The following is a 23,663-nucleotide window of genomic DNA, read 5'->3' on the forward strand; positions in this document are numbered from 1 at the left end:
AAGGTTTTGAAAAAGAGCTGCAATGGGCCTAAATGATTAGCAATTAATAACAAACAAAAAAAAAAAAATCATCTGAAACATGCATATGTAGACACAATGATATCCTCACCTCTATGTTTCCAGCTGTAGGGTGCTTTATCCTTCGTAACAGTGCCATCACTCTCTTCTGAAGCGTGTTGCGTCCTGAACGCACAAATGAACAGTTTAATGGCTGTTTTATTTTGCAATGAGACCAAGAATCCCGTTCCAAGAAACCATGCCACTAAATCACAATTTTAACTTCAAAACAAATCATTCAATGATTCATTTTTCCCATATCAGCATCAAATGCTATATCTGTGGCAATAAATAAAATAAAAAAATAAAAATGTGTATTTTTATAGCCACATTAGTATCAAATGCTATATTTATGGTCATAAATAAATAAATGCATACATACATATATAGCGTTAGCATACAGGGAGTGCAGAATTATTAGGCAAGTTGATTTTCTGATCATATTTTTTTCCCAAGCACATTTTACCAATTCCAATCCACATCAATCTTAATAACTACTATTAATATTGTTTTTAATCATTTATAAGTGATATATAATTGTTCATGAAGGCTGGAAATGAAAAATGCCTTATATTCAGGTGTGCAGAATTATTAGGCAAGTTTTCTTTTACAGGCAAAATGAGCCAAAAAAGAGATTTAACTCAGACTGAAAAGTCAAAAATTATTAAATACTCATGAGAAGGACGCAATACTAATGCAATACTAGAAATTGCAAAGTTAAAGCATGACCAAGGGACAGCAAAATGCTCATTGGGTCAGCGGGGTCAGACAAAAACAGGTGGAAAAGAAAAGACACGTTAACTGCAAAATAATTAAGAATTAAGGTGAAGAATTAAGTGTGAAACCATCAGGAACCCTTTAGTCTCCAGCGCCACCATTTTCCAGAACTGCAACCTACCTGGAGTCTCCAGAAGTGCAAGGTGTTAGGATCTCAGAGACTTAGGTTAGCTAAAGAATCCTAAAAAATGACCTGCACTTGATAAGAATCACAAGCTGAAGTGTTATAAAATACATGAAGACTGGGTTTTAATAGGGCTTATAGACAGACAGCTTGAGAATGACTCCTGAAGGACCAGCACCACATCCTCTTGTACCACTGTTTGAAGAATTTATCCAGAATCTGGCAGTAAGGTGTTTGAGTTCACTTTTAGTCCATCTCTTATCCTGAAATGTCTGTCTTGCAGAGATGGACTAAAAATGATCTTCCAAAACTTACTGCCAGATTCTGGAAGATAAATTCTTCAAACAGTGGTACAAGAGGATGTGGTGCTGGTCCTTCAGGAGTCACTCTCAAGCTGTCTGTCTATAAGGCCTATAAAAACCCAGTCTTCATGTATTTTATAACACTTCAGCTTGTGATTCTTATCAAGTGCGGGTCATTTTTTAGGATTCTCTGAGATCCTGAGACCTTGCACTTCTGGAGACTCCAGGTAGGTTGCAGTTCTGGAAAATGGTGGCGCTGGAGACTAAAGGGTTCCTGATGGTTTCACACATAATTCTTAATTATTTTGCAGTTAACGTGTCTTTTCTTTTCCACCTGTTTTTGTCTGACCCCGCTGACCCAATGAGCATTTTGCTGTCCCTTGGTCATGCTTTAACTTTGCAATTTCTAGTATTGCATTAGTATTGCGTCCTTCTCATGAGTATTTAATAATTTTTGACTTTTCAGTCTGAGTTAAATCTCTTTTTTGGCTCATTTTGCCTGTAAAAGAAAACTTGCCTAATAATTCTGCACACCTGAATATAAGGCATTTTTCATTTCCAGCCTTCATGAACAATTATATATCACTTATAAATGATTAAAAACAATATTAATAGTAGTTATTAAGATTGATGTGGATTGGAATTGGTAAAATGTGCTTGGGAAAAAAATATGATCAGAAAATCAACTTGCCTAATAATTCTGCACTCCCTGTATTTATATTGATACATTAGTATCAAATACTATTTTTTTATGGCCAAAAATAAATTAAAATAAATAAATAAATATTGCTAAATCAGTAATCACACCATAAAATTAATAAATCATGTTTATTTTGCCATATCATTTTCTTTCTTTTTTTTTCTTTCATTTTTTGAATAAAACATTTGATATTGATGTGGCTAAATACTGTATATATATATATAATTTTTATTTATTTTTTATTTATACATCTATATTATTTTTTTATTTAAATAAATAATGTCTTTTTATCTTTCAATTATCTTCCAGTGTAGTATTTTATAGAAATTCAGAAGAAAAAGGTTTTTTTTTTTTTTTAACAAAACCTTAGCACAGCCCATGTTCACTTCAGTGGTACTCAACATTAGCTGAATTTGGGTGGAAAAATTACAGTGTCCCACAAGTTTAAAGCTGGCAGTCTGATTCTGTGTCACAGAGACGGTTAACCACTAACCTGTAGCCATCATATTGCTGACAGAGGCAAGCTCTATAAAGGTATTGTAGTTGGGCAGAACCGCATGCACAGGCAGCTCATCCACACTGCAACGGATGTCCGCCTCCTCACAGAGATGCCGGAAACAGGACATGGCCACCAGCACAGCCTCTGCGTCAGGGCTCCACAGAAAGGTGTAGAGACACACCTCCAGCTTGGTCTGGGCCTGTTTGCTGATGGGGATGAGACTGCCCTGTGTGGCACACTCCTGCAGACCAACAGAGCAAATAAAACCGAATGAGCTTATTTTAGCTGACTTATTGAAATATTGTTCAAACATCACATTTTATACATATAGACTTAACTAGTAATTCTGAACTAAAGAGCACAGAACCACGGGTTAAAAATAAAGAACCTGATATCAGTTATGGTTCATTGTTTACCTTGTTCTTTAGGAGAAACTTGTTTCTGCATATGAGAATCTCCCTGAGCCACTTTAATATCTCTGTACTGTTGATCATCTGGTGTCCAATAAGCTTCTTACAGATCAGAAATAAGACCTGAGAGCTGAGAGGAGAATAAGGAGAATATAGTAAGATAACCTTTCCACTCTCCAACTTTAACCAACCTTAACAACAGGCCCACCTGATGTCCCAGAAGGTCTCAATGGGTGCGTCAGGGTTCCACAGCTCAATGGTTTCTGGTTGATGTAAGACCAGCAGTGCCTGGGGGAGAATAAGAGATCAAGCAAATCAATTGTGTTAATAAAAAAAAATGCTCAATTATAAGGGTTCAGAGTGGCAGTGTTATTTTAGTATTATTTATATACTAATACAGTATTAAATAATTATTTTGCATTGGTTTTATTTATTTTTTCATTTTCATTTTAGTTGATGTTTTAGTCATTTTCTTAAGTTCTTTTGTCATTTTCAACAGTTTATTTTTATTATTATTTTTTATATTTCTATTAAAGCCTCAGTATGTAAATTTCACTAAAGCCGAGTTCAGACTGCACGATTTTCAAAGCAGTCGGGTCATTGTTCCTTTCACACTGCATGACTATCTTGGCCAGCATTCAGTCGCTGCTGTGTTCAAACTGCACGATGGATTGGCGACAGAAGGTTTCACACTGCATGACTTTACAATAGGAAGAATCGCCGACAACTCTGTCTGGCACGCAAACTGCGTTTCACAACCAAACACACGCGAGATGCGACAAGGAAACAACGCGATATCACGCAAGACCGGAATTATTATTATTATTAAAAACGGTAGCCGGCAAGAAGCTTGCAATATTGCCGGTGCGCTGATTTGCAGCGAAAACAAGAAAAAGAAAAAAAAGAATATGGAGGAGGAAATGGTTGGGGAGACTGTGGATTGTGTGTTCTGCAACGAGAGTTGGAGGTAAATACATAACTTTTCAATGTGCTGCTGTTGCGGATGGTCAAGCAAAGGTTTGTGGTTTGTTTCTGTTTGATAGAATTGTAATGTTTATCTGAAACGAAGCCATGCTTGCTGATGTTGTGGTCTATAACTCCTCCCCGAACTCCCCGATGCTCCGTATCTTGCTCTCTCATTGGCTGTCGGTCATTGCTGATGTAGTTTTCAGTCAGAACACTTTTCACACAGCAGGATTTTGAATCGCCGACAGGTCCAGATATTTAGCATGCCAAATATCTCATGGGCGTCGGCGACTCGTCGGCGTTTCTCTCAGATCGCGTCTTTGCTCATTCACACTGCGTGATTGTCACTCGTGTGAACGAGCTCCGATTTGCTTGTGATTTCGGGCATTTGTCGGCGATTTCTCAAAACCTGTCGGCGAGCCAAAATCGGGGCTAAAATCGTGCAGTCTGAACTCGGCTTAAGGCATAGCTTGATGATGCTGTGAACAAGCGTGGAATCATGGGAGGTGTCATCTTCACCTCCACAGCTGATGGAAAGCAATCCGACAGGACTCAGAAATTGTGTTCATGGATGAGCTGATGTATTAAAGTTTTATTAACATTACTGTTACTTTAAATAGGCAAAGTTTTGCTGACAAATAAATATAAATTTCTCAGTCCAGGTAACAGAGAATGAGTAATTCTTTGTTCATTTACATATACTACTGGCACTGCAACAATACAGTGGGTAAGAATGTCAGCAAAGTTAGACTTTAATTTATTTTTATTTCGTTGTTAGTAATTGTAGTATTTAAACTTATTTTATTTCAGTTCCAGCAACATTTCTCATTTCATTTTTTTTTTACATTTTATTCTAATATTTATATTTTATTTAATTTCAGCTATATTTCAATTAACAAAAGCAATTAACAATTGCATAGCAGTGAGAGATACTGTACATGAAAAATGGAAATAGGTACAAATAAAGCCCTATTCAGACGGGATTAGTTTTACATAGAGAGGTGGTGTAAAGTAATTAATACCAGAGCTTCTCAGTGATTTTAGTCCTGTCTGAATGTGCCATCTAAGTAATCATTATGGTCAATGTCAGTAAAGATTACAGTGACTTTTACCTTCTGTAAAAAGTTCCGGAAAAATTACCTCAGGTAATACTAATCCTGTCCAAATGTGAATTTCTGTGATTGCTGATGTTTTATTATCCTAACGCTTCTCCTTGTGTGTTTTTTGACCTATCCAAGCTGTTTGCACACCAATCTTCAGTGTGCTTTTCATTTCATTTCAATATGGATGGTATCTGACGAAAAAATAAAAAATGATTAAAACATTTTCTTAAAAATGCAAAGACTGCCCATTTTAATATCAGTGTCGGGTAAATCTAAGATGCTTGTCTAGATTTCGCTGCGCACTTATGCAAGTTTATTATAAGAAGCCACTTCTATAAACTCACAAAGTTTACTTAAATAGGGTGTTTATAATCAAATTTACAATTATATTAACAAATAATAAATTAAAAGACATATACATCATACATGACGCAAGCAAGCATAGCACATGACCCTCTGTAATGCCCACGTCTAGAAAACACACACTCCCACCTCTGTAATAGACAGAGATGTTAGTCCCATCCGAATTGGTAGATGAAATCACTGATGTCGAGTGATTTAAAAAAAAAAAAAAAAAAAAAAAAAAAAAAAAAAAGTAACTAAATCGTCATTTGGAAAACTAGTCCCGTCCGAATAGGGCTTAAGAGGTACAAAGAAAACCAACAGTCTTACCTCCATGGCTTCCTGGGAATGCTCAGCACTGTGGGTGAGAGGAACCAGCTGGACCAGACCTTTGATGAGCTCAGCTGTGCTGTTCTGGATCTCTTGTCCAGGTTTCCCTGGATTCTGATGGTGTGAAAATGCAAATTAGTGGAGTCAAATTTGATTAGAATTATCCTTAAACTACAACTCTGCTGCTTAGTTTGCATGTAGACTAGACAAAAATCACAATTCACATCAAATCATGTTAAGGAGGAGTGTGAAAAACAACAAGTTCTCTTAATAATAATAAAAAAAATAAAGAATAATAAATCTACATGCAAAACCTAATCTGGATAATCCAGTATTTAAACCAACCAGAAAACATTTACGCTAGAAAACACAAACGCTCTTGGATTAGAGCTTCTTATGAGAATTAAAGGAGCAAGGGTGACGTGTTTAGCTGTTCTGACATTAAAATACTTTCACCAATCCTAGCGTATCATGCAGCGATAACTGCAATTAAGCCAATTACTTTTAATACAAAAAGGTGACCGGCTATAACAATATTAACAGCATCATTACTACCCTATACTCACATGCAGCATTAGTTTGGGGTCAGCATGGATGAGTTTGACCAGCGCCAGCAGCAGAGAACGCGAGTCAAGGTCTGTGGACTTCTCTTTGAACTTTAAACTAGTTGTCATTTTCTCTTTGAATGTCAGACTCTGCAAGAAAAAGACATGTGCTCTTCTATACATAATGAACTGTATGGATGATAATGCGTCTCAGTGTATAGAACTGTCTTACTGATGTCATCCTCAGAGGTGGATGGGCACTGAGACTCTGAATCACTCGGCCCAGTGTGTCTGCAAACATGGTGCGCAGTTCTCCTGAGTAGCAGTAGATGGCGTCAATCTTCGGCCACCAGTCCAGGTGAGACTAGCAGAAACATGAACATTATATATTAATGAGCAATTAACAGCAGCACTTTATTTTACAGTCCTGATCCCCATGTACATAATATATACTTATAGTAATTAAAATAACTGGGTAATAACAAGGTACTAACCCTGAACCTACCCCTAAACTTAACCTTAACCCATGTACTTACCTTATATTAACAAGTACTTTCTTAGGTAAGTACAGTGTAACTACAAGTACTGTAAAATAAAGTGCAACATTTAACGTATTCCAAGTTTTTCTCTTTGAAACCTGCAATTGCAGTTATTTTTGGAATTATCATCTTTCCGTGGGTTGTGCATTGGCACGGCTCATCAGCATGGATGAATCTAATGTTTTCTGTCAGTCACCACACCTGTGTGGATACTGTATTTCAGAATCACAGATTGTTGTCTTGGAAGTATGACCAAAATAAGAATGTCATCTGAACAAGTAATAATCTGACACTTTTGTTCTGACCAACTGAGAAAAAAATCGAACGATCGCTTAGCTCATATCACATCGAACCGTACAAATTATTATTATTGTTATACTTTGTTCTCAAATTGTTAAATGTTAAAAACATCAGCATTGCATGATTGTGTGTACTTAGTGTGTATTAGTGTTACCTGTAGATTTCTGTACAGTCCAATCTCTAACGTTAATTTGTCATACCATACAATCTGCCATCAAAATAAGTTCAATTAATTGCAGCTGCTTTGAGAAAAGGCTATGAATGATCCACCACCTGCAGCAGCTTTACGTGCCATATAGTCTACTAGCTGGGACTCCTTTTTTTATGTAAACAGATGTGATGTAATGACGCAAAGACAAATGGTGGCATGCTCGAATTTCCTGCGGAAACCCACCAGTAGCACCTGAATTATAAAACAATACAAGCTTACCGTTGTGAATCGGGCTACGGTAAGGAGATTCTGAACACTAGCTGGTTATGTACTTGCTCAAAAATTGATTTTGGATCATTTTTAACCAAAAAAAAGTTATGGACTGCAGCTTTAAATATTATAATATATACTAATTTGCATTAGGGCTGCACGATATATCGCATGAGATTGTCACGTGCATTTCGTCAGTAAAGCCGGTTCCCTGATTACCGCTAAATCGCCATCACCTGCTTTCAAATGGAGCGCCATTTAATAGACAGAACCGTAGATCACTGACAAGCCACGCAATATCGCGTTCATATCGCAGATGAATCGCCTTCGATAATGAACGCGATATTGCGCGGCTTTTCAGTGATCTACGGCTCTGTCTATTAAATGCCGCTCCATTTGAAAGCAGGTGATGGCGATTTAGCGGTAATCAGGGAACCGGCTTTACTGACGAAATGCGCGTGACAATCTCATGCGATATATCGTGCAGCCCTAATTTGCATAATATTAAAAATGACTTTTGATGCATTGGAAATTGTCAACTCTCATTACAAATGAATGAATTCAGAGCACCGCAAATCACTGTCAATGTGAACGGCCGTAAGAGATCATACTTACATTAGTGATAATTTTGTGCAGGGAGTTGACCAGGACGAAATGGAAGGTAGGAGGAGAAGTCGAGGCCAGACATACCTAGTGAAAAAAAAAACAACAACATTTAAATGTGGCAATGATTTTCCATCTAACCAGTCAGAAAATCCTGCACCTTGAGTCAATAGCTGTTTCCATCCACCAATTTTTATGTGCATTTTGGGATATTGTATAAAAAAAAATGCTGGATGGAAACACCAAGATGCGCATAAATTCTAAAAATGTGCATAAAAAACATTTGCGCTCAATTGAGGTGGATACATTTTTTTATCCGATAAGAAGACAATGGAAACCAAATAAATACATCAAAGCACATCAAAAAGTTGAGGCAAAGTCGCACAAGTTGAGGATGTGATTGAACAACCGGACAAACCAGCAGAACAATTTCATTGCACAACATCTCGAATGTTGGTTTGGTCATTCTGAAATTCCTGAGCCAAAGTCTGTCATCAGAATAATTTGGTATAATGACTTTCCAGAACGGCCTCACACGACTGCACAGTCAAACACCTGTCATGATGTGGCATCCGAATGCAAGATAACATGACAGCGATTGCATTTCGCCTGCACGCTCTGAGGCGCAAGTCATTTATGATGTAGAAAAAAAGAGCCACAGTGGCTTCCTCGATTGCAGCAACTTCCATTTTTATTTTAGATATTTTGCGCCAATTGTGTTCACAGGGGACGGAAATGCTGCTTTATCGGCAAATGTTTTATGCGATATTCCAATTTTGTGCATAAGTTAAATTAAAAAATTTGGATGGAAACAAAGCTATAGACATTTGACATACTCATATTATTCATTTTTAGGTTTGTACTGTTGAAATGAATGTTGACTAGCTCAGTACGTTGTGATAGTAATAATATTAACTCTTGGGTTAGTGATTGTCTCCTATTTGCTATAATGACTTTGCAACGTCCAGATTAAGATTCACTAACCGAGCTTACCTTAAAATGCTGGTTGTTACGAGGATTGACACGATAACATGACACAAAGCAGTCGATCATTAAATCCACATCGGCGCTCTGGCAGCCCGCACCCCTCGAAAATGGCTTAGTGGGGTTAAAAAGAAGACCCTGAGTGAAAAGAGGGAGCAAAGTTACACACAACGAGCAATACAGAAATGAACATTCTCATTTCCTTCAGCTCTGTGAAAATAGTCCTACTTACCTTAAGGTCCATGACAATGGACTGAACTAGGAGAAAGATTACGGAGTTGTCCTCCCAGTTGATGTAGGTGCAGGCTTTGCAAAGTTTGACACATGCAACGGCCGCACTCTCAGTCAACTGTCTGCTGCCGCTGTGTTGTCCCAGAGCCTTCCGTAGACTTTCAACAAATGACTTCTGTTGAAGACAACAAAACACGTAGATTTTTCTACAAAGCATTTCTGTACACAAAATATATGTCTGTCATTGGTTGCATTGCTCAACTGCTAGATAAAAGACTTTGGGAACAAAAGGAGAAGACTTAAAGGTGCCCTAGAACTTTTTTTAAAAAGATGTAATATAAGTCTAAGGTGTCCCCTGAATGTGTCTGTGAAGTTTCAGCTCAAAATACCCCATAGATTTTTTTTAATTCATTTTTTTAACTGCCTATTTTGGGGCATCATTATAAATGAGTCGATTCAGGGCTACTGGCCCTTTAATTCTCGTGCTCCACGCCCACGGAGCTCGCGCTTGCCTTGAACAGTGCATAAAGTTTACACAGCTAATATAACCCTCAAAATGGATCTTTACAAAGTGTTCGTCATGCATGCGGCATGCATGCGTCGGATTATGTGAGTATTGTATACCGTTATATTGTTTACATTTGATTCTGAATGAGTTTGAGGCTGTGCTCCGTGGCTAACGGCTAATGCTACACTGCTGGAGAGATTTATAAATAATGAAGTTGTGTTTATGAATTATACAGACTGCAAGTGTTTAATAATGAAAATAGTGACGGCTCTCTTGTCTCCGTGAATACAGTAAGAAACGATGGTAACTTTAACCACATTTAACAGTACATTAGCAACATGCTAACGAAACATTTAGAAAGACAATTTACAAATATCACTAAAAATATCTTGATATCATGGATCATGTCAGTTATTATTGCTCCATCTGCCATTTTTCACTATTGTTCTTGCTTGCTTACCTAGTCTGATGATTCAGCTGTGCACAGATCCAGATGTTACTGGCTGCCCTTGTCTAATGCCTTTCATAATGTTGGGAACAAAGGCTGGCATATGCAAATATTGGGGCGTACATCCCGACTGTTATGTAACAGTCGGTGTTATGTTGAGATTCGCCTGTTCTTCGGAGGTCTTTTAAACAAATGAGATTTATATAAGAAGGAGGAAACAATGGAGTTTGAGACTCACTGTATGTCATTTCCATGTACTGAACTCTTGTTATTTGACTATGCCAAGGTAAATTCAATTTTTCATTCGAGGGCACCTTTAAATGATAAAACACTAAGCAGGAATAGTAGTCAGTGTAATTCACTGTGTGAACTCTGACCTTGTTAGCTTTCTCCTCCCCTCCTACTTCTTTGGTGATGCTCTGAGTGATCTCTGGACAGAGGATGAGGAGGATGATCTGTAACGGCCACACAGCAGCCTTTCTCTTTGCGCTCTCTGCAAAACTGTCCACCAGGTCGAACAGTCTTTCTGCACAGTCTGCATACACAGAAACGCACAGTTAAACCTCTGTCAAAACTTCTTAAAACAATATAGCAAAGAAGTCAATATGGATATGGATTTACTGTGCCACTCACCGGCCATGTCAGCCTGAGGTCTCTGATAGAGCATAGTGAACTCATCAGGATAGTGTTCAACCCAGTTCCAGAAGGCCTGACACAAATATATCAGATATATTTACTATTATTACCTTCCATATGATCAGAATTATTAAAGAAAGTAAAAAATACATTACATACACTATTGTACTGTTTACAAAGCACATACCTTTTCCAAACTGCTGATTACTGCAAGCTGGGCCGGCTTTTTCAAAGATTTGAATTTAAGTACTGTTTCTAAAGGGAATATACAGGAAGTTATCAAGCAATTCAAGACTATATATTTATTTAATTCACTGCCTTTGTGGTTTAATACTTGCACTGTGCCATACTGTGATTCTGATTATAACTGTGGAGCCCGAAATTACCCATAAACCATTAATCAATTTCAGAATACAAAATCTATAAAACATAGCATGCTTTACCTTGTAGCAGTCTCTTTAACTTGGAGCAGTCTACGTTGATGTACTGAATAAGCTCAATGTCATGGACGTCCACTGTGTCCTCTGTACAAACTGTGAGCTCCTGCAACCTATGCGACGACATTGGTACATTAATGTTAATAATTTGTGAAGACTTTAACTATGCAAGTTAACTATGCAAAACCCAGTCCAGCATTCATACAAATCACAAAGACTTATATAGGACTTATAATAGGCTTACGATGTTTACAATAAGCAAGTTTTATTAGTTATTATGGGGGTATTTTTGAGGCCGATTCGCACATTGAAAGAGGTCCTAGAACAAAGCCCTGTGGAACCCCCAGTGTGTTAGATAGAGAGGTACCTGGTGGAGATACGACTGAAGACAGCATTGAAGTTGTTGCAGCTGAGAGAGAAGAGCACGGCAGAGGCGGAGCTGCGCAGCTGAGCGGCGTGCTGCTGGCCTTCACGGTACGAGTGCAGGAAGTGACAGATTTCAGGCAGCAACTGTTTTACTAACATGGCCTCATCCAGCCTCAGGCAGTCCTTTGGTTGCTGATGATGCACACAAACACACAGTATACTTTATTATTTATATTCTCTTTTGTACTGTGTTTTAAATGCTAATTCTTATAGTATACATTAAATTTACTGCTGCGGTGTCTGTTGTTTTTGTAAGACACAAACAAGCATAAAAATGGGGTTGTCTATAGGTGGCTAACATTTGTCAAAATGAAGAGAATGTCTTATGAAAGTATTCAGCAAGCTGAAAACCGCAGTAAAACTACAGCAAGTTGAAAGCACTTCAGGATCAGCAGCAAGCAGGAAAGGGGGAAGAGAACAGAAATTAAATCCAATGACAAAGCACCCAACTAACACATTAGTGGATCAATGCACTGCACGCATACTGGGTCAAGCTAAATGAGTAACAGTAATGGCAGAGGGGAGGTTCTGTACCATCAGGCAAAAATTCATGACTGCCAAAACTAGTTTGAAAAAAAAAGAAGGTTCTCAAATTTTAGTGAAAGAATTGAATCGTGAACAGCAGTAAACTGTATTTTCTGTAAGTATACGTCCCCATCTCGATGATACAAAAGGAAATGACATAAAACGAATTTTGCAAAAACAAAACCAAATGCACAGGACAGAACAGCTGTGTAGCATCTGGTCAAGCGAAAATTCATAATCTATACAGGAAAAGCCAGACGATTTTAAGACGAGGAAACACCTGCAAATGTAATAATCTCCTGACTGGGCCGGTTCAGAGAGCTCTGTCTGGGAGTAAAAACTAAAGATTTAATTGTTTTACCAGAACTCTGTTTCAAAAAACATTTCTGGACAGTTCATGAGACCAAAATAATTTATCTATCCTATAAAGTCCCAAATAAAATCATCTAAATACACGTTACAGCCGTTTTACATTGAGAAATCTGGCGTTGGTAAGATTCTAAAATGTTTTTGAGAAAGCTATGGTCTGCATTTATTTCATCTAAAATACAGCAAAATAGCAACATTGTGAAATATTGTAACAATTTCAAATAAGTGTTTTCTATTTTAATTATTTAAAAATGTAATTTATATAAGAAATCCTTCAGAAAGGATTATTCTTCAGAAATCATTATACTATTCTGATTTCTTATTATAAATGTTGAAAAGAGTTGTTTTTGAGGAAACCGTGATACTTTTTTTTCAGGATTATTTGATGAATACAAAGTTCACAAGGGAACAGCATTTATTTGAAATAGAAATATTTTGTAACATATAAATGTTGTCACTTTTTATCAATTTTAATGCATCCTTGATAAATTAAAGTATTTTAAAAATTCTTACTCACCCCAAACAACTGCTCTAGTGTATCTAGTTTTGATTATACCATGGCATGGTTGAAAACTTTATTCTGGTTAGCTGACAGATGAGATTCCAAGATGTTGATTCATTTTCTATTATCATGCAGCTATGAAGCAGTTCCAGTTTCACCACATTCAGTTTATTTCATAGAGCTATACAGCCTACCATAGTAAATTATATATTCACACAGATTTTATATATATATATATATATATATATATATATATATATATATATATATATATATATTTTTTTTTTTTTTTTATATATATATATATATATATATATATTTTTTTTTTTTTTTTTTTTTTTATATATATTATATTTGTATATTATATATTATATTTATATATTATATTATATTTATATATGCATTTAATATATATATATATATATATATATATATATATATATATATATATATATATATATATAAGACATTTAGATGTCTGCATCAACAGAAATTTACAAAAAATTATTTATTTTAAATACATAATACACATTAAATTATTATATACATTAGAACATTAAATGCAACTAAAATATCTACTTTTAAGGTTTCAAATAAGTTTTAGAAGAATAAAATGTCAAAATGTGGAGATATATATATCAATGTGGGCATATAATGTTTCATTGTCATTCAGTGTAACACTTACATTTATGTAAAAACTGAAACACTTATTCTGACATGTATGTATTAAAATAAATAAAAGAATAAGTGAGCATACTAAATTTTATTGCATTTTAAATGAGTACAAATTCTTGCTGACAAATGGGCAAAACCTAGGATAGTGTCAAAGTTTAAAAATGTAAAATTACAATGTAAAAAAGTAATTAGCATTTGGGGTAAAAGTAATTAGTCTTTAATATGGCATAAATAGATTTTTTTTGTAAATATCCCTGACAAGATTGTTACACTGTATAACATTTTAGAGTGTGTCTTCTGTAAATCATGGTAAAAATGTATATTTAATTTTTGCTCAGAAAAAAACAAACAAATTAAACAGGACCCATGTATGTATTGTATGTATTCCGACGTATTGGAAAAACAACAACAATTCAAAGCTGTATTACACTTATTGTTTTGATGCTTGAAAACCCTTTTTCCCTTTTTGACTATATAAACCAAAAAATACTTTCAATATCCATTATGAAATAATGAACAATCTACAATGTTATCTCTGGAAGTCTTTCAGGTGTTACAGGTCAGGGCGTGGACAGGCAATACTAGAACAATTGTGACTGTAAAGCAATTTTGCGTAGCTTTCAGCAATAAAGTTGAAACCACAGCGTGGGACAATGCTGTAAAAGCCAGAACATAGGACAGAAAAAACAAGCGATAGGTCGGACAAAGTTCACTCTGGAACAGGACGAGCTACTCACCCCAGCCAGACACTTCTCCAGTGTGTCCAGGATAATCAGCTGGGAGAGGTAGAGGTTCTTCTCGGCAGCTTCGCCAAAGATCCGCTATGAATGAGAAATATACAGTAATGTGATATTAGCTCTGTTCCAAAATCTAGAGCGCTACCTCTCTAGCCTACATAGGCAGTATCCTATCACAGATGGAACCTTATAAGTGACTGAATTATAACTCTCTACATAAACAGCAACTTGTACAGAAGATACTACTCAAAAGTGATTTCAATAAAGTTTGAAGTTAACATCCTGCTAACAATGCGATACTCTAATAAACATAAAAAAATATTACGTAAAATTGTACTTTTTTAAAACCTTTTTCAGTACTGAATAAAACAGTCAAATTACATTCAACACTTCTCTCGCTTTATCTGCCATCTTGGATTTATTTTTATCAATTCCACAGCAGTTCACTTGTAACAGAGTGACTAGAACTTTATCAAATTGGGAAACTTCACTGTTATAGATGTGAACTTACCATGTTATTCACATTTTTGAGGATGTTGGTCAGGCCGTTGATGACGAGGGCAAATTTGTACTTGGAGATGTTGATCAAACATTCTTTGTTGTGCTCTGTGCTCACTTTGGTGTGGGTGCTCTGCTGTCCTGTTTTAATAGGGAGCTGTAAACAAGAGACAGACAGGGAAAGCGAGGGACAGAAAGAAAAGGAAAGTGATTAAAACCAACAAACTTTCCAAAGCATCCAAAAACAGCCATCATAGCCTTGACTAACGGTCAACTAATAATAGGGTTTTCAGTGTGTGATGCTGTTATCTAGACCAGAAAGCAGGCCAGTAAAAATGCGGATTTATACATTAGCACTGAAATGATTGGGTCGACAAGATTTTTTTTATGTCCTTGAAAGAATTCTCTTATGCTCACAAAGGCTGCAATAATGTAATCAAAAATCTATTAAAAACAGTAATATTTTGAAATATTCATACAATCCAAAATAACGGTTTTCTATTATAATGTGCTGATTTCTTATTATTATCAATGTTGAAAACAGTTGTAGTGCTGCTTAATACTTTTGTGGAAATGGTAATACATGTTTTTCAGGATACTTTGATGAACAGAAAGTTCAAAAGAACATCATTTATTTGAAATACAAATATTTTTTAACATTATAAATGTTTTACTGTCACTTTTGATCAATTCATTTGGACCATGTAACATCACAGTGCTTTATCTCCGCCATTTTTGTGCCCGTTAACAGCTGCACGATCTTGCACTTGCGTCATTTTGTGCAGATATAAGTCGTAATATTACATTTATGTAGTATAAATAACTGATTAATCTCATATAGGATGCGTTTTATATAGTTAAATAACCCGCAGCTGTTCATTGTACTGATGATCATCTTTAGTTTCAGCGTGAGCGCACAAACATCAACGCAAAACATTAATAACTATGACTGGGGCTGTCATAAACATAACATTATAATGGTATACACTATTGTAATATAACGTTGTGTGTTACATCCACAACAGGAGCTACATTCTGTTGAACTTAGTTCAAGTTCACCTGTGCATGACTTTGTGCAAATAAGTTGTAATATTATGTTTATTTTGTATAAATATCTGAATTATCCTATAGGATGTGTTCCATTGAGTTGATAACCTTCTAGCAAAGTGCTTCAGTTTACGGGTGTTCTTTCTCCTCAGCTTCAGCATGCGCAGCTCAAAGAGCAATGGTGTTATTTCAAACAGTAATTAAAGATGTTTACTATTACTGTAACATTAAAAATGTTTCATATTTTTTCAAAAACATTGATGCATTATTTTAAATAACCAGCACTTGTGTTGTTCTCATATTTCTTCATCAACAATATGGTTTGATTAAAATAATTTCCTTATTGTCCGTACGGAGGCTATTTAATTTTATTTATCCAAGGTACATGCATTTTGTTTCTTTATATGTAGCCCAAGTAATGTTGTCCAATGACTTGTTTGCATTTAGGTATTTTATGTTATTTTATTTTTTTATTTTTTTTACGCAATAGATTTTTTGGTAACACTTTCTCTGGTGTATTGCGATGGATTATCCACCTTATTCTCGGGGGTACTACTGTAGAAATGTTTGTAGAAATGGACAAAACATAGTTGGAGGTAATAAATAAAGATCAACAATAACAGCAGTGCTTCCCACACATAGACTTTACTTGGGCGGGCTGCCCAAGTATAATAACTGCCGCCCAAGTATATTTGGAGACACATTTTTGCTTTTATTATTTTTATCTTCTTATACAAGATATTGAAACCATTCGCGATCGAATAACTAGTTGTTTCGTACCTGCTCATTATGTGTGCGTCAGAACTGTTTGCTCCCGCTAGCATTCCCACAGGCGCTGCATGTTGCAAAGTCACAAGGCGGCGCTGTTGCGCGTTCTACAAGCTCGCGCAACAGTGCCTCAGACTGCTTCAAAGTGATTCTCAATCAATGAAAAGCGCAGATTTATGCCAAGCGATTGCTAATGAACTCAAGTTGATGAATTATTACAAAGTCTACTTCATGGCCTTTATATAAAAAGTTTTAGACGATTGTAAGAATCTGAAGGATCATCCTGCAATAGTACAGACATTTCAAAATAAGAGTCCCGGTGTATTTCAGGCTCGTTTATAATTAAAAGTCACACGCTAAGTTTTTTCTTTTTCTTTTGGGCATTATTGGTATTTTGGTTACAAAATAAATTGTATTTAATTTGATTTCCATTTAATTCATAGTAAATTATTGCAGTCTACCCCACAGGAAGAAAAGACTAAGAACATTATTTGACACATATATTATTCATTTTATAAATTTTACTAGTAAAATCTGTGTCCCATTTACTGAGAGAGACACTATATGACAGCAAGGAGAACATACGAAAAGGTGAACCATTTAAATGCTGTAATTTTATATAATTTACAATGCATAATAATGCATAATATTAGTATGTAATTAAATGTAATATGCTATGTAATTAAAATTTATTTCAATAAATAAAAATACTGTTAAAAATCACACATTATTTGTTTGTCACATGTAGTAGACCATTTTTGGGCCGTGGGTAATAGGAGGATTTTTCGCCCGGCTACCACCGCAAGTATATTTCAAACCTGTGGGAAGCACTGAATAGATGTTTGTTTGTTTGTTTTTTTTTGTTTTTTCAAATCATCTTATTCAGAATGTGCTGTGTTCATTGCCATGTCGGACACAAAAATGGCAGGCGAGCATCACGGAAGTGACGTCTTTGGTTTTGTTTTCAACTTTCAATGAATTTCAAGTAAATAAAAATGTAAAAAATACAGTATAATTAAATTAAAGTCACAAAAATAACCCATATATTTAATCTTATCAAAGGAAGTTAGGATGATAGAGGGCCGGTTAACAGGTCTGGTTAACAGGTGTGAATGTTGGGTTCCTGTGGCCCAGCTTTCAAAGGCTCTGTTATGACTTTATTGAAAGCACTGGGTGGAGAACAGCTTGTAACATGTGGGACGCACAGACCGTGGAGTGAGAGGTCGAATGGTTTTAAATTTGACACACCCACCCCTGAGAGAACATCCAAGCATTTAAAGCACCAACCCACCCATTTTGGGTCTAAAATCTCAAACTTTAGGTGTTAAAACAAAGCGCCTCCAGCTCTCCAGACTTCCGCCCTGTGCCGCACACCTGCGGGCCAGCACATCTGCTCTTGTTCTCTCCAACACACACAAGCAGTTAAAGTCTGTGCAGTGGGAGTGTTGAAAGCACACATGGCCTGGCCGTCTTAATGAAGCATATGTGGAGTGAGGGGGTGGAGGCCTCTCCCCCTCTAAGCGTTCCCTGATGAGGAATTGGTCTTCACTGTTTCCGAGTACTATGGCTCTTCTCTGGATCAAAAGAACTTTGACTGCGCTAGAAGTTATACAGCTTGCGAACAGCTCACAGACGCCAACTTGCTGCTCTGATATAGTGATCTGTGGTGTTTACTTGGCAAAACAAATTTGAACCAGGCTTGCAGCATGTCCCAGCCCTGTCCTCCCCTCTCTCTCCATCATTTCAAATCTTTCCTGTACATTCTATCCAATTAAGAGAGAGAAAAAGTTCCTATAACAATCCATTAAAACATCTCCTTATAAAACTTCACTACAAATTCTTTAAACGATTCTTTTTTAGTATGACTGAAACATTTATGCATTAACAATCCATAATACTTAGCTATATTTACCTATGTATTACGTTTCAGTAAATACACAGCTGTTAAAAAGTTTGAGTCAGTAAGATTTATTCATTTTTATATTTTTATTCAGCAAGGATGCATTTACCTTGAACCCTGAAAATAATGTATCATGATTTCCACAATAAAGCAGCACTGTTTTTAACATTGATATTTTGATGATAATAATAATGCATGTTTCTTAAGCACCAAATCACTGAAGACTGGAGTAATGGTGCTGAAAATTCAGCTTTGCCATCATAGGAATAAATTACATTTGAAAATGTATTTAAATAGAAAACTGTTCTTTTTATTGTAAACATATTTCATAATATTACTGTTTTACTGTATTTTTGATCAAAGACATGAAGGCTGGGTGAGCATAAGAGACCTTTCTCAAAAATATTAAAGTGTCCTACCAACCTACCAATTCATCACCGACAAAACCAGTGTGAATACACTGTGAATATTTGAAATAGTCGCACAAAACCCAAGAGCAGACCACCAAAGGTGCCAACTTAACAAGTACACATTTAGCAGACTAGCCAGGAATAGGCTTACTTGTAAGTAGTACACTTAGCATCACCTACAAATGTGTCAAAGTAGTCCAAGCAAGATTAAACCTTTTTCAAATCTTATATTTGAACAAATCATAGCTGTTAATCTGCTTTAGGTAAGCAGGCCAACATTTGTGGTGCAAGGCAGGCACTATTGGTTGCACTGTTTAAGTGGTCTGACAATTGCAATGGCCAGTGTGACGGCATGTCAGAAAAACCCTGAGGTTCCCTCCTTCTTTCCGGCCCACTACTGTGTGGCCCTAAGAGAAAAGCGCGTGGCTGGAAATGAAAGTCTCAAGACCGGAGAAGAACCCGGCACACACACTGTCTGTACACACATAAAACACATGCACTCTCACAGCATGCATAGCCCAGCCCTATTGACATCCATTTTAATGCAGGATGCCGATGGACAGTGAGCACTTTGTTTCCCAGGAATGGTTTAAAATTCCAGAAAGGTCAGGGACCAATCGCTTCCCTTATGTGCACTTTGGCAGAGCAGGCCGTACTCATGTGTGCTATGGAGAATGATTTCGGTTCATATACCGTCCAAAGACAATTAAAGGATTAGTTCACTTCAGAATTAAAATTTCCTGATAATTTACTCACCCCCATGTCATCCAAGATGTTCATGTCTTTCTTTCTTCAGTCGAAAAGAAATTAAGGTTTTTGAGGAAAACATTCCAGGATTCTTCTCCATATAGTGGACTTCAAATGGGGTTTAACGGGTTGAAGGTCCAAATTGCAGTTTAAATGCAGCTTCAAAGCAGCAGCCGAGGAACATGGGTCTTGTCTAGCGAAACAAACTGTCATTTTCTTTAAAAAAAAATATTAAAAATGTATATACTTTTTAACCACAAATGCTCATCTTGCACTGAAAAACTCTCCTCCGTCTTAAAAATCGTCCAACATCATAGTTGTTTTGTGAAGGGTGTTTGACTTAGCCTTTGCATGTTCGCTTTGTAGACACTGGATTGGTACTTCCGCCTACGTCACGTGTGACCTTTCCAACGTGATTACGTAATGCGTGGCGCATTGCAGAGCTAGTGCAAGATGAGCATTTATGGTTAAAAGTATATAAATGTTTTTTGGGCGTTTTTTTAGAAAATTACGATCGTTTTGCTAGATAAGACCCTTCCTCCTCGGCTGGGATCATGTAGAGTGCTTTGAAGCTGCATTGAAACAGCAATTTCATCCCGACCTTCAACCCGTTGTACCACACTAAACTCCATTATATGGAGAAAAATCCTGGAATGTTTTCCTCAAAAACCTTCATTTCTTTTCAACTGAAGAAAGAAAGACATGAACATCTTAAATGGCATGGGGGTGAGTAAATTGTCAGGAAATTTTAATTCTGAAGTGAAATAATCCTTAAAAATATCATATAAATCAACTTACAAATTACAGTTTAATGAAACTTTAATTGGCCACCATTTATGAAAAATATGACTTTTCACCCCTGTCACATCAGTTAAAAAGGTCTTCTTGGCTAATCTTTTCAAAACTGCAGGAAAATTTGCACATATATTATTTTATCATTTAATCTTTTTCCTGGATATTGCTACAATACAACCAAATCTACTAATGTTAAAAGGATAGTTCACCCAAATGTGAAAATATTCTTATCATGTATCACCCTAATGTCGTTCCAAACCTTACTTAGTGGAACACAAAAGAAAACATTCTGAAGAACATTGGATTCCAAACAATATTGGACCTCACTGACTTTCAATCAAAAATCATTCAAGTCATACAGGTTTGGAACAACATAAAGGTGAGTAAATGATGACAATTTTCACCATCTGTTTAAGCTTTTTATGACAAAAAGAAGTGACCAGAAACTACCCAACAACATCACATCAAAATGTTCTTTAAATTCAATTACCATATAAGAGAGAAAACAAGCGTCATCTTAATTCAGGTAAACGCTCTTCAAAATCTCTCAAACTGGCATCTATGTAGAACACAATGCCTCATCAACCTCTCATTCCTGACTCAGAGCTCTCCCCAGAGAGAGGACAGATTAGTTTTCCATGACCATGCAATGGCATCTGTGAGGTCATTGTTTCAAGGTGCTCTTTGCATTCATACAGCTGCTGACAAGGCAATAACCACCACTGAGAACTTGCCTATTGCAAGCAAGAAAAAGCCACACATCACTGATGATCAGCTTAAACAATCGATCCTTGTGTTATCCGGTAGTTTCCATTCAGGAATCCTGCAACTTATAATCTGCTTGTAATTGCAATTGTGGTGAGCAGCTGTCATTCAAATCATGAGAACATACAGAGCAGCATATTTTGCTTCCACCATCAAGTGCCTTAAGCTCTCTAATTTAAAATGAACTAAACTGGCTTACCGATAAAACAGCCTAAACTCCTTTTTACACTTTCATTAAACTGTTATGAGCCCCTAATCTGCAGCATGAGAAGCCAAACCCTGTGAAAAGCCTCTAAACTAGAAAATAACAAGCACACACTTGGTGGGGGGAGGAGTACTTTAGCATACTTTCAAAAAGAGTACTTATTACTTATTATGGAAATAATATACTTTAAAAGAGTATACTTTAAGTGCAAACTGAATGTAATGTTTTTGGACAATAAAACGCATGTTATTTGCAATTAAATGAAAATGTGTTATAATTTAAATTTATATTAAATCAGTTAGTTTTACTTAAGAGTGCTTAAATGACAATTAAGTAGAACTTTTATACATCTTATGCGTAATTTCTTAATCACTTCTAATATTGTCTATGGAATTCAAACAAGCAACTGCAATTTAATGATATTTTTATTGAAACTTGTATGTCACACATTTAAATATATTTGTAATGATGACATTTCAATTTAGTAAATTAAAATCTATTTACTTTAAATGTATTACAGAATAACACAAGTTAAAATTAAAAGAGTACTTTACATGTATTTTAGTATGTTTTCAACATAAGTGTACTTTAAATCATATGACAAAAGATTATTAAAACTATGATTTAAAATGTACTTTCCAGTAAAATCTTTAATTTTACATTATTAAAAGTGCACTATTTAAGTGTGTTAAGAAACATTCACTTAAATGGCCTTTTATTTCATTAATATCATATTGTCTTCAAGTACAGTTTTTAAAAATGTACTTTTAAGGTTAAGTACACTACAAGTGTACATTCCACACAAATAAGCACTCTTTTTTCACAGGGACAGAAACAAAACTGCTATGAACAAAACACAACCGCTTTGAGCAGTCAGAGGAATACATGCATATCAAAACACTAAAAGAAGCTTATAAATGCCCAGCTATTTAGTATGGACTCTTATTAATGGAGCATTTAGTACGTTTATGTCTTTTATTTGTCCCAATAGTATAATAAAACATTTTGTCTAGAGGACATATATGAGTGTTCATCTCATGTGAGTGTGGATCACTATAAAGTCATTTTTCAAAATTGCTGTTCATTTCTTTAGGTGTCAAACTTTTTTGATTAGTAAAGAAGCCTTTAAGGTCACATGTACCAGAATCCACAGACAGACAATCGTATTAAACCCATGATAAATTGCTCATGCTCGAGAACCTGTCAAAAACACTGTGCTGTCATTGCCACTTCAGGCTCATAAAATGCGTTATTCTGCATTCAACACCGTCTTAAAGTTTCAGACAACTTTAAAAAACAAAGCATTGATAACTGACACGATTATTTTGTTTAAGTTTGATTCAACGGGAACAGGACTGTATGTTCCTGTAAGGCTCCTCTAGCTATGCAATCTCATCTCTCTGTATGTCAACAAGCACGGAGGGAGTCTGATTCCTTTTGTTTATATTTAGCCAGTGCGCGCGAGCGACTCAGCTGAACATTCATCAAATCAATCACGACGTTATGCTACCCAATATTTGCCTTTTGCTGGCCAAATGCAACACATCAGGCCTGAATCAAAACATTTACGTATTGTATTTGGCCAGTGCAAGCCCAAAACCACCAACCTCACATCTTCAACACAAACAACGCGTACGCATGCATATGCACCAAGCATTTCATCGTTTGCACGCTCGCTTTTTGGACTTGAAATGTCAAATCCCCCACCAATGTTTTCTTTACCTGTTCGTCGAATCTATTAATGATGGCCTGGACCCATTCCACGGGCTTGTGCGCCGCCATGCTCAGGCGGATGCGCGCTCCGCTATGCCTCCTATCAATCACTTTTGCGATCCCGATTCCTGCTCCCGAATTGCCCCGGGTGCAACAAATACCCCCTAAACCGCTCCGCAAAATAATCAAGGAGGAGAATAGAGGAGGAGGTGGAGGGAGAAGGGGGGTTTGGTTTAGTTTTTCACTTCAAGCATACTCCACCACGCCGCCATGACACACCACCGGAAGTTTGAATCCTCCTCTCTCTCCCTGGCCTCAG

At 36.2% G+C, this 23,663-nt stretch overlaps 1 protein-coding gene across 4 annotated transcripts in view; it reads right to left on the reverse strand.

Moving 5' to 3' along the window:
• Nucleotides 1–23,663, reverse strand: part of nf1a (neurofibromin 1a) — a 92,516-nt gene extending 68,853 nt beyond the window's left edge. For 2 of the 4 annotated variants that reach the window (XM_048159936.1, XM_048159933.1), the window contains exons 1-18: nt 23,354–23,662; nt 15,008–15,151; nt 14,497–14,580; nt 11,630–11,820; nt 11,269–11,375; nt 11,013–11,080; nt 10,823–10,898; nt 10,567–10,724; nt 9,235–9,408; nt 9,012–9,140; nt 8,031–8,105; nt 6,388–6,519; nt 6,177–6,305; nt 5,611–5,724; nt 3,078–3,157; nt 2,876–2,999; nt 2,454–2,700; nt 110–183 (exon numbers count right to left, since the gene is read on the reverse strand). In XM_048159936.1, the coding sequence (XP_048015893.1) occupies nt 110–183; nt 2,454–2,700; nt 2,876–2,999; nt 3,078–3,157; nt 5,611–5,724; nt 6,177–6,305; nt 6,388–6,519; nt 8,031–8,105; nt 9,012–9,140; nt 9,235–9,408; nt 10,567–10,724; nt 10,823–10,898; nt 11,013–11,080; nt 11,269–11,375; nt 11,630–11,820; nt 14,497–14,580; nt 15,008–15,151; nt 23,354–23,413 (2,166 nt within the window). In that variant the 5' untranslated portion in view covers nt 23,414–23,662. Of the gene's footprint in view, nt 1–109; nt 184–2,453; nt 2,701–2,875; nt 3,000–3,077; nt 3,158–5,610; nt 5,725–6,176; nt 6,306–6,387; nt 6,520–8,030; nt 8,106–9,011; nt 9,141–9,234; nt 9,409–10,566; nt 10,725–10,822; nt 10,899–11,012; nt 11,081–11,268; nt 11,376–11,629; nt 11,821–14,496; nt 14,581–15,007; nt 15,152–23,353 lie in introns of all 4 variants that reach the window. The other 2 variants (XM_048159934.1, XM_048159935.1) reach the window with 1 other exon arrangement.

Source organism: Megalobrama amblycephala, linkage group LG16 (assembly GCF_018812025.1).
Source record: "Megalobrama amblycephala isolate DHTTF-2021 linkage group LG16, ASM1881202v1, whole genome shotgun sequence".
Classification (NCBI taxonomy): Eukaryota; Metazoa; Chordata; class Actinopteri; order Cypriniformes; family Xenocyprididae; genus Megalobrama; species Megalobrama amblycephala.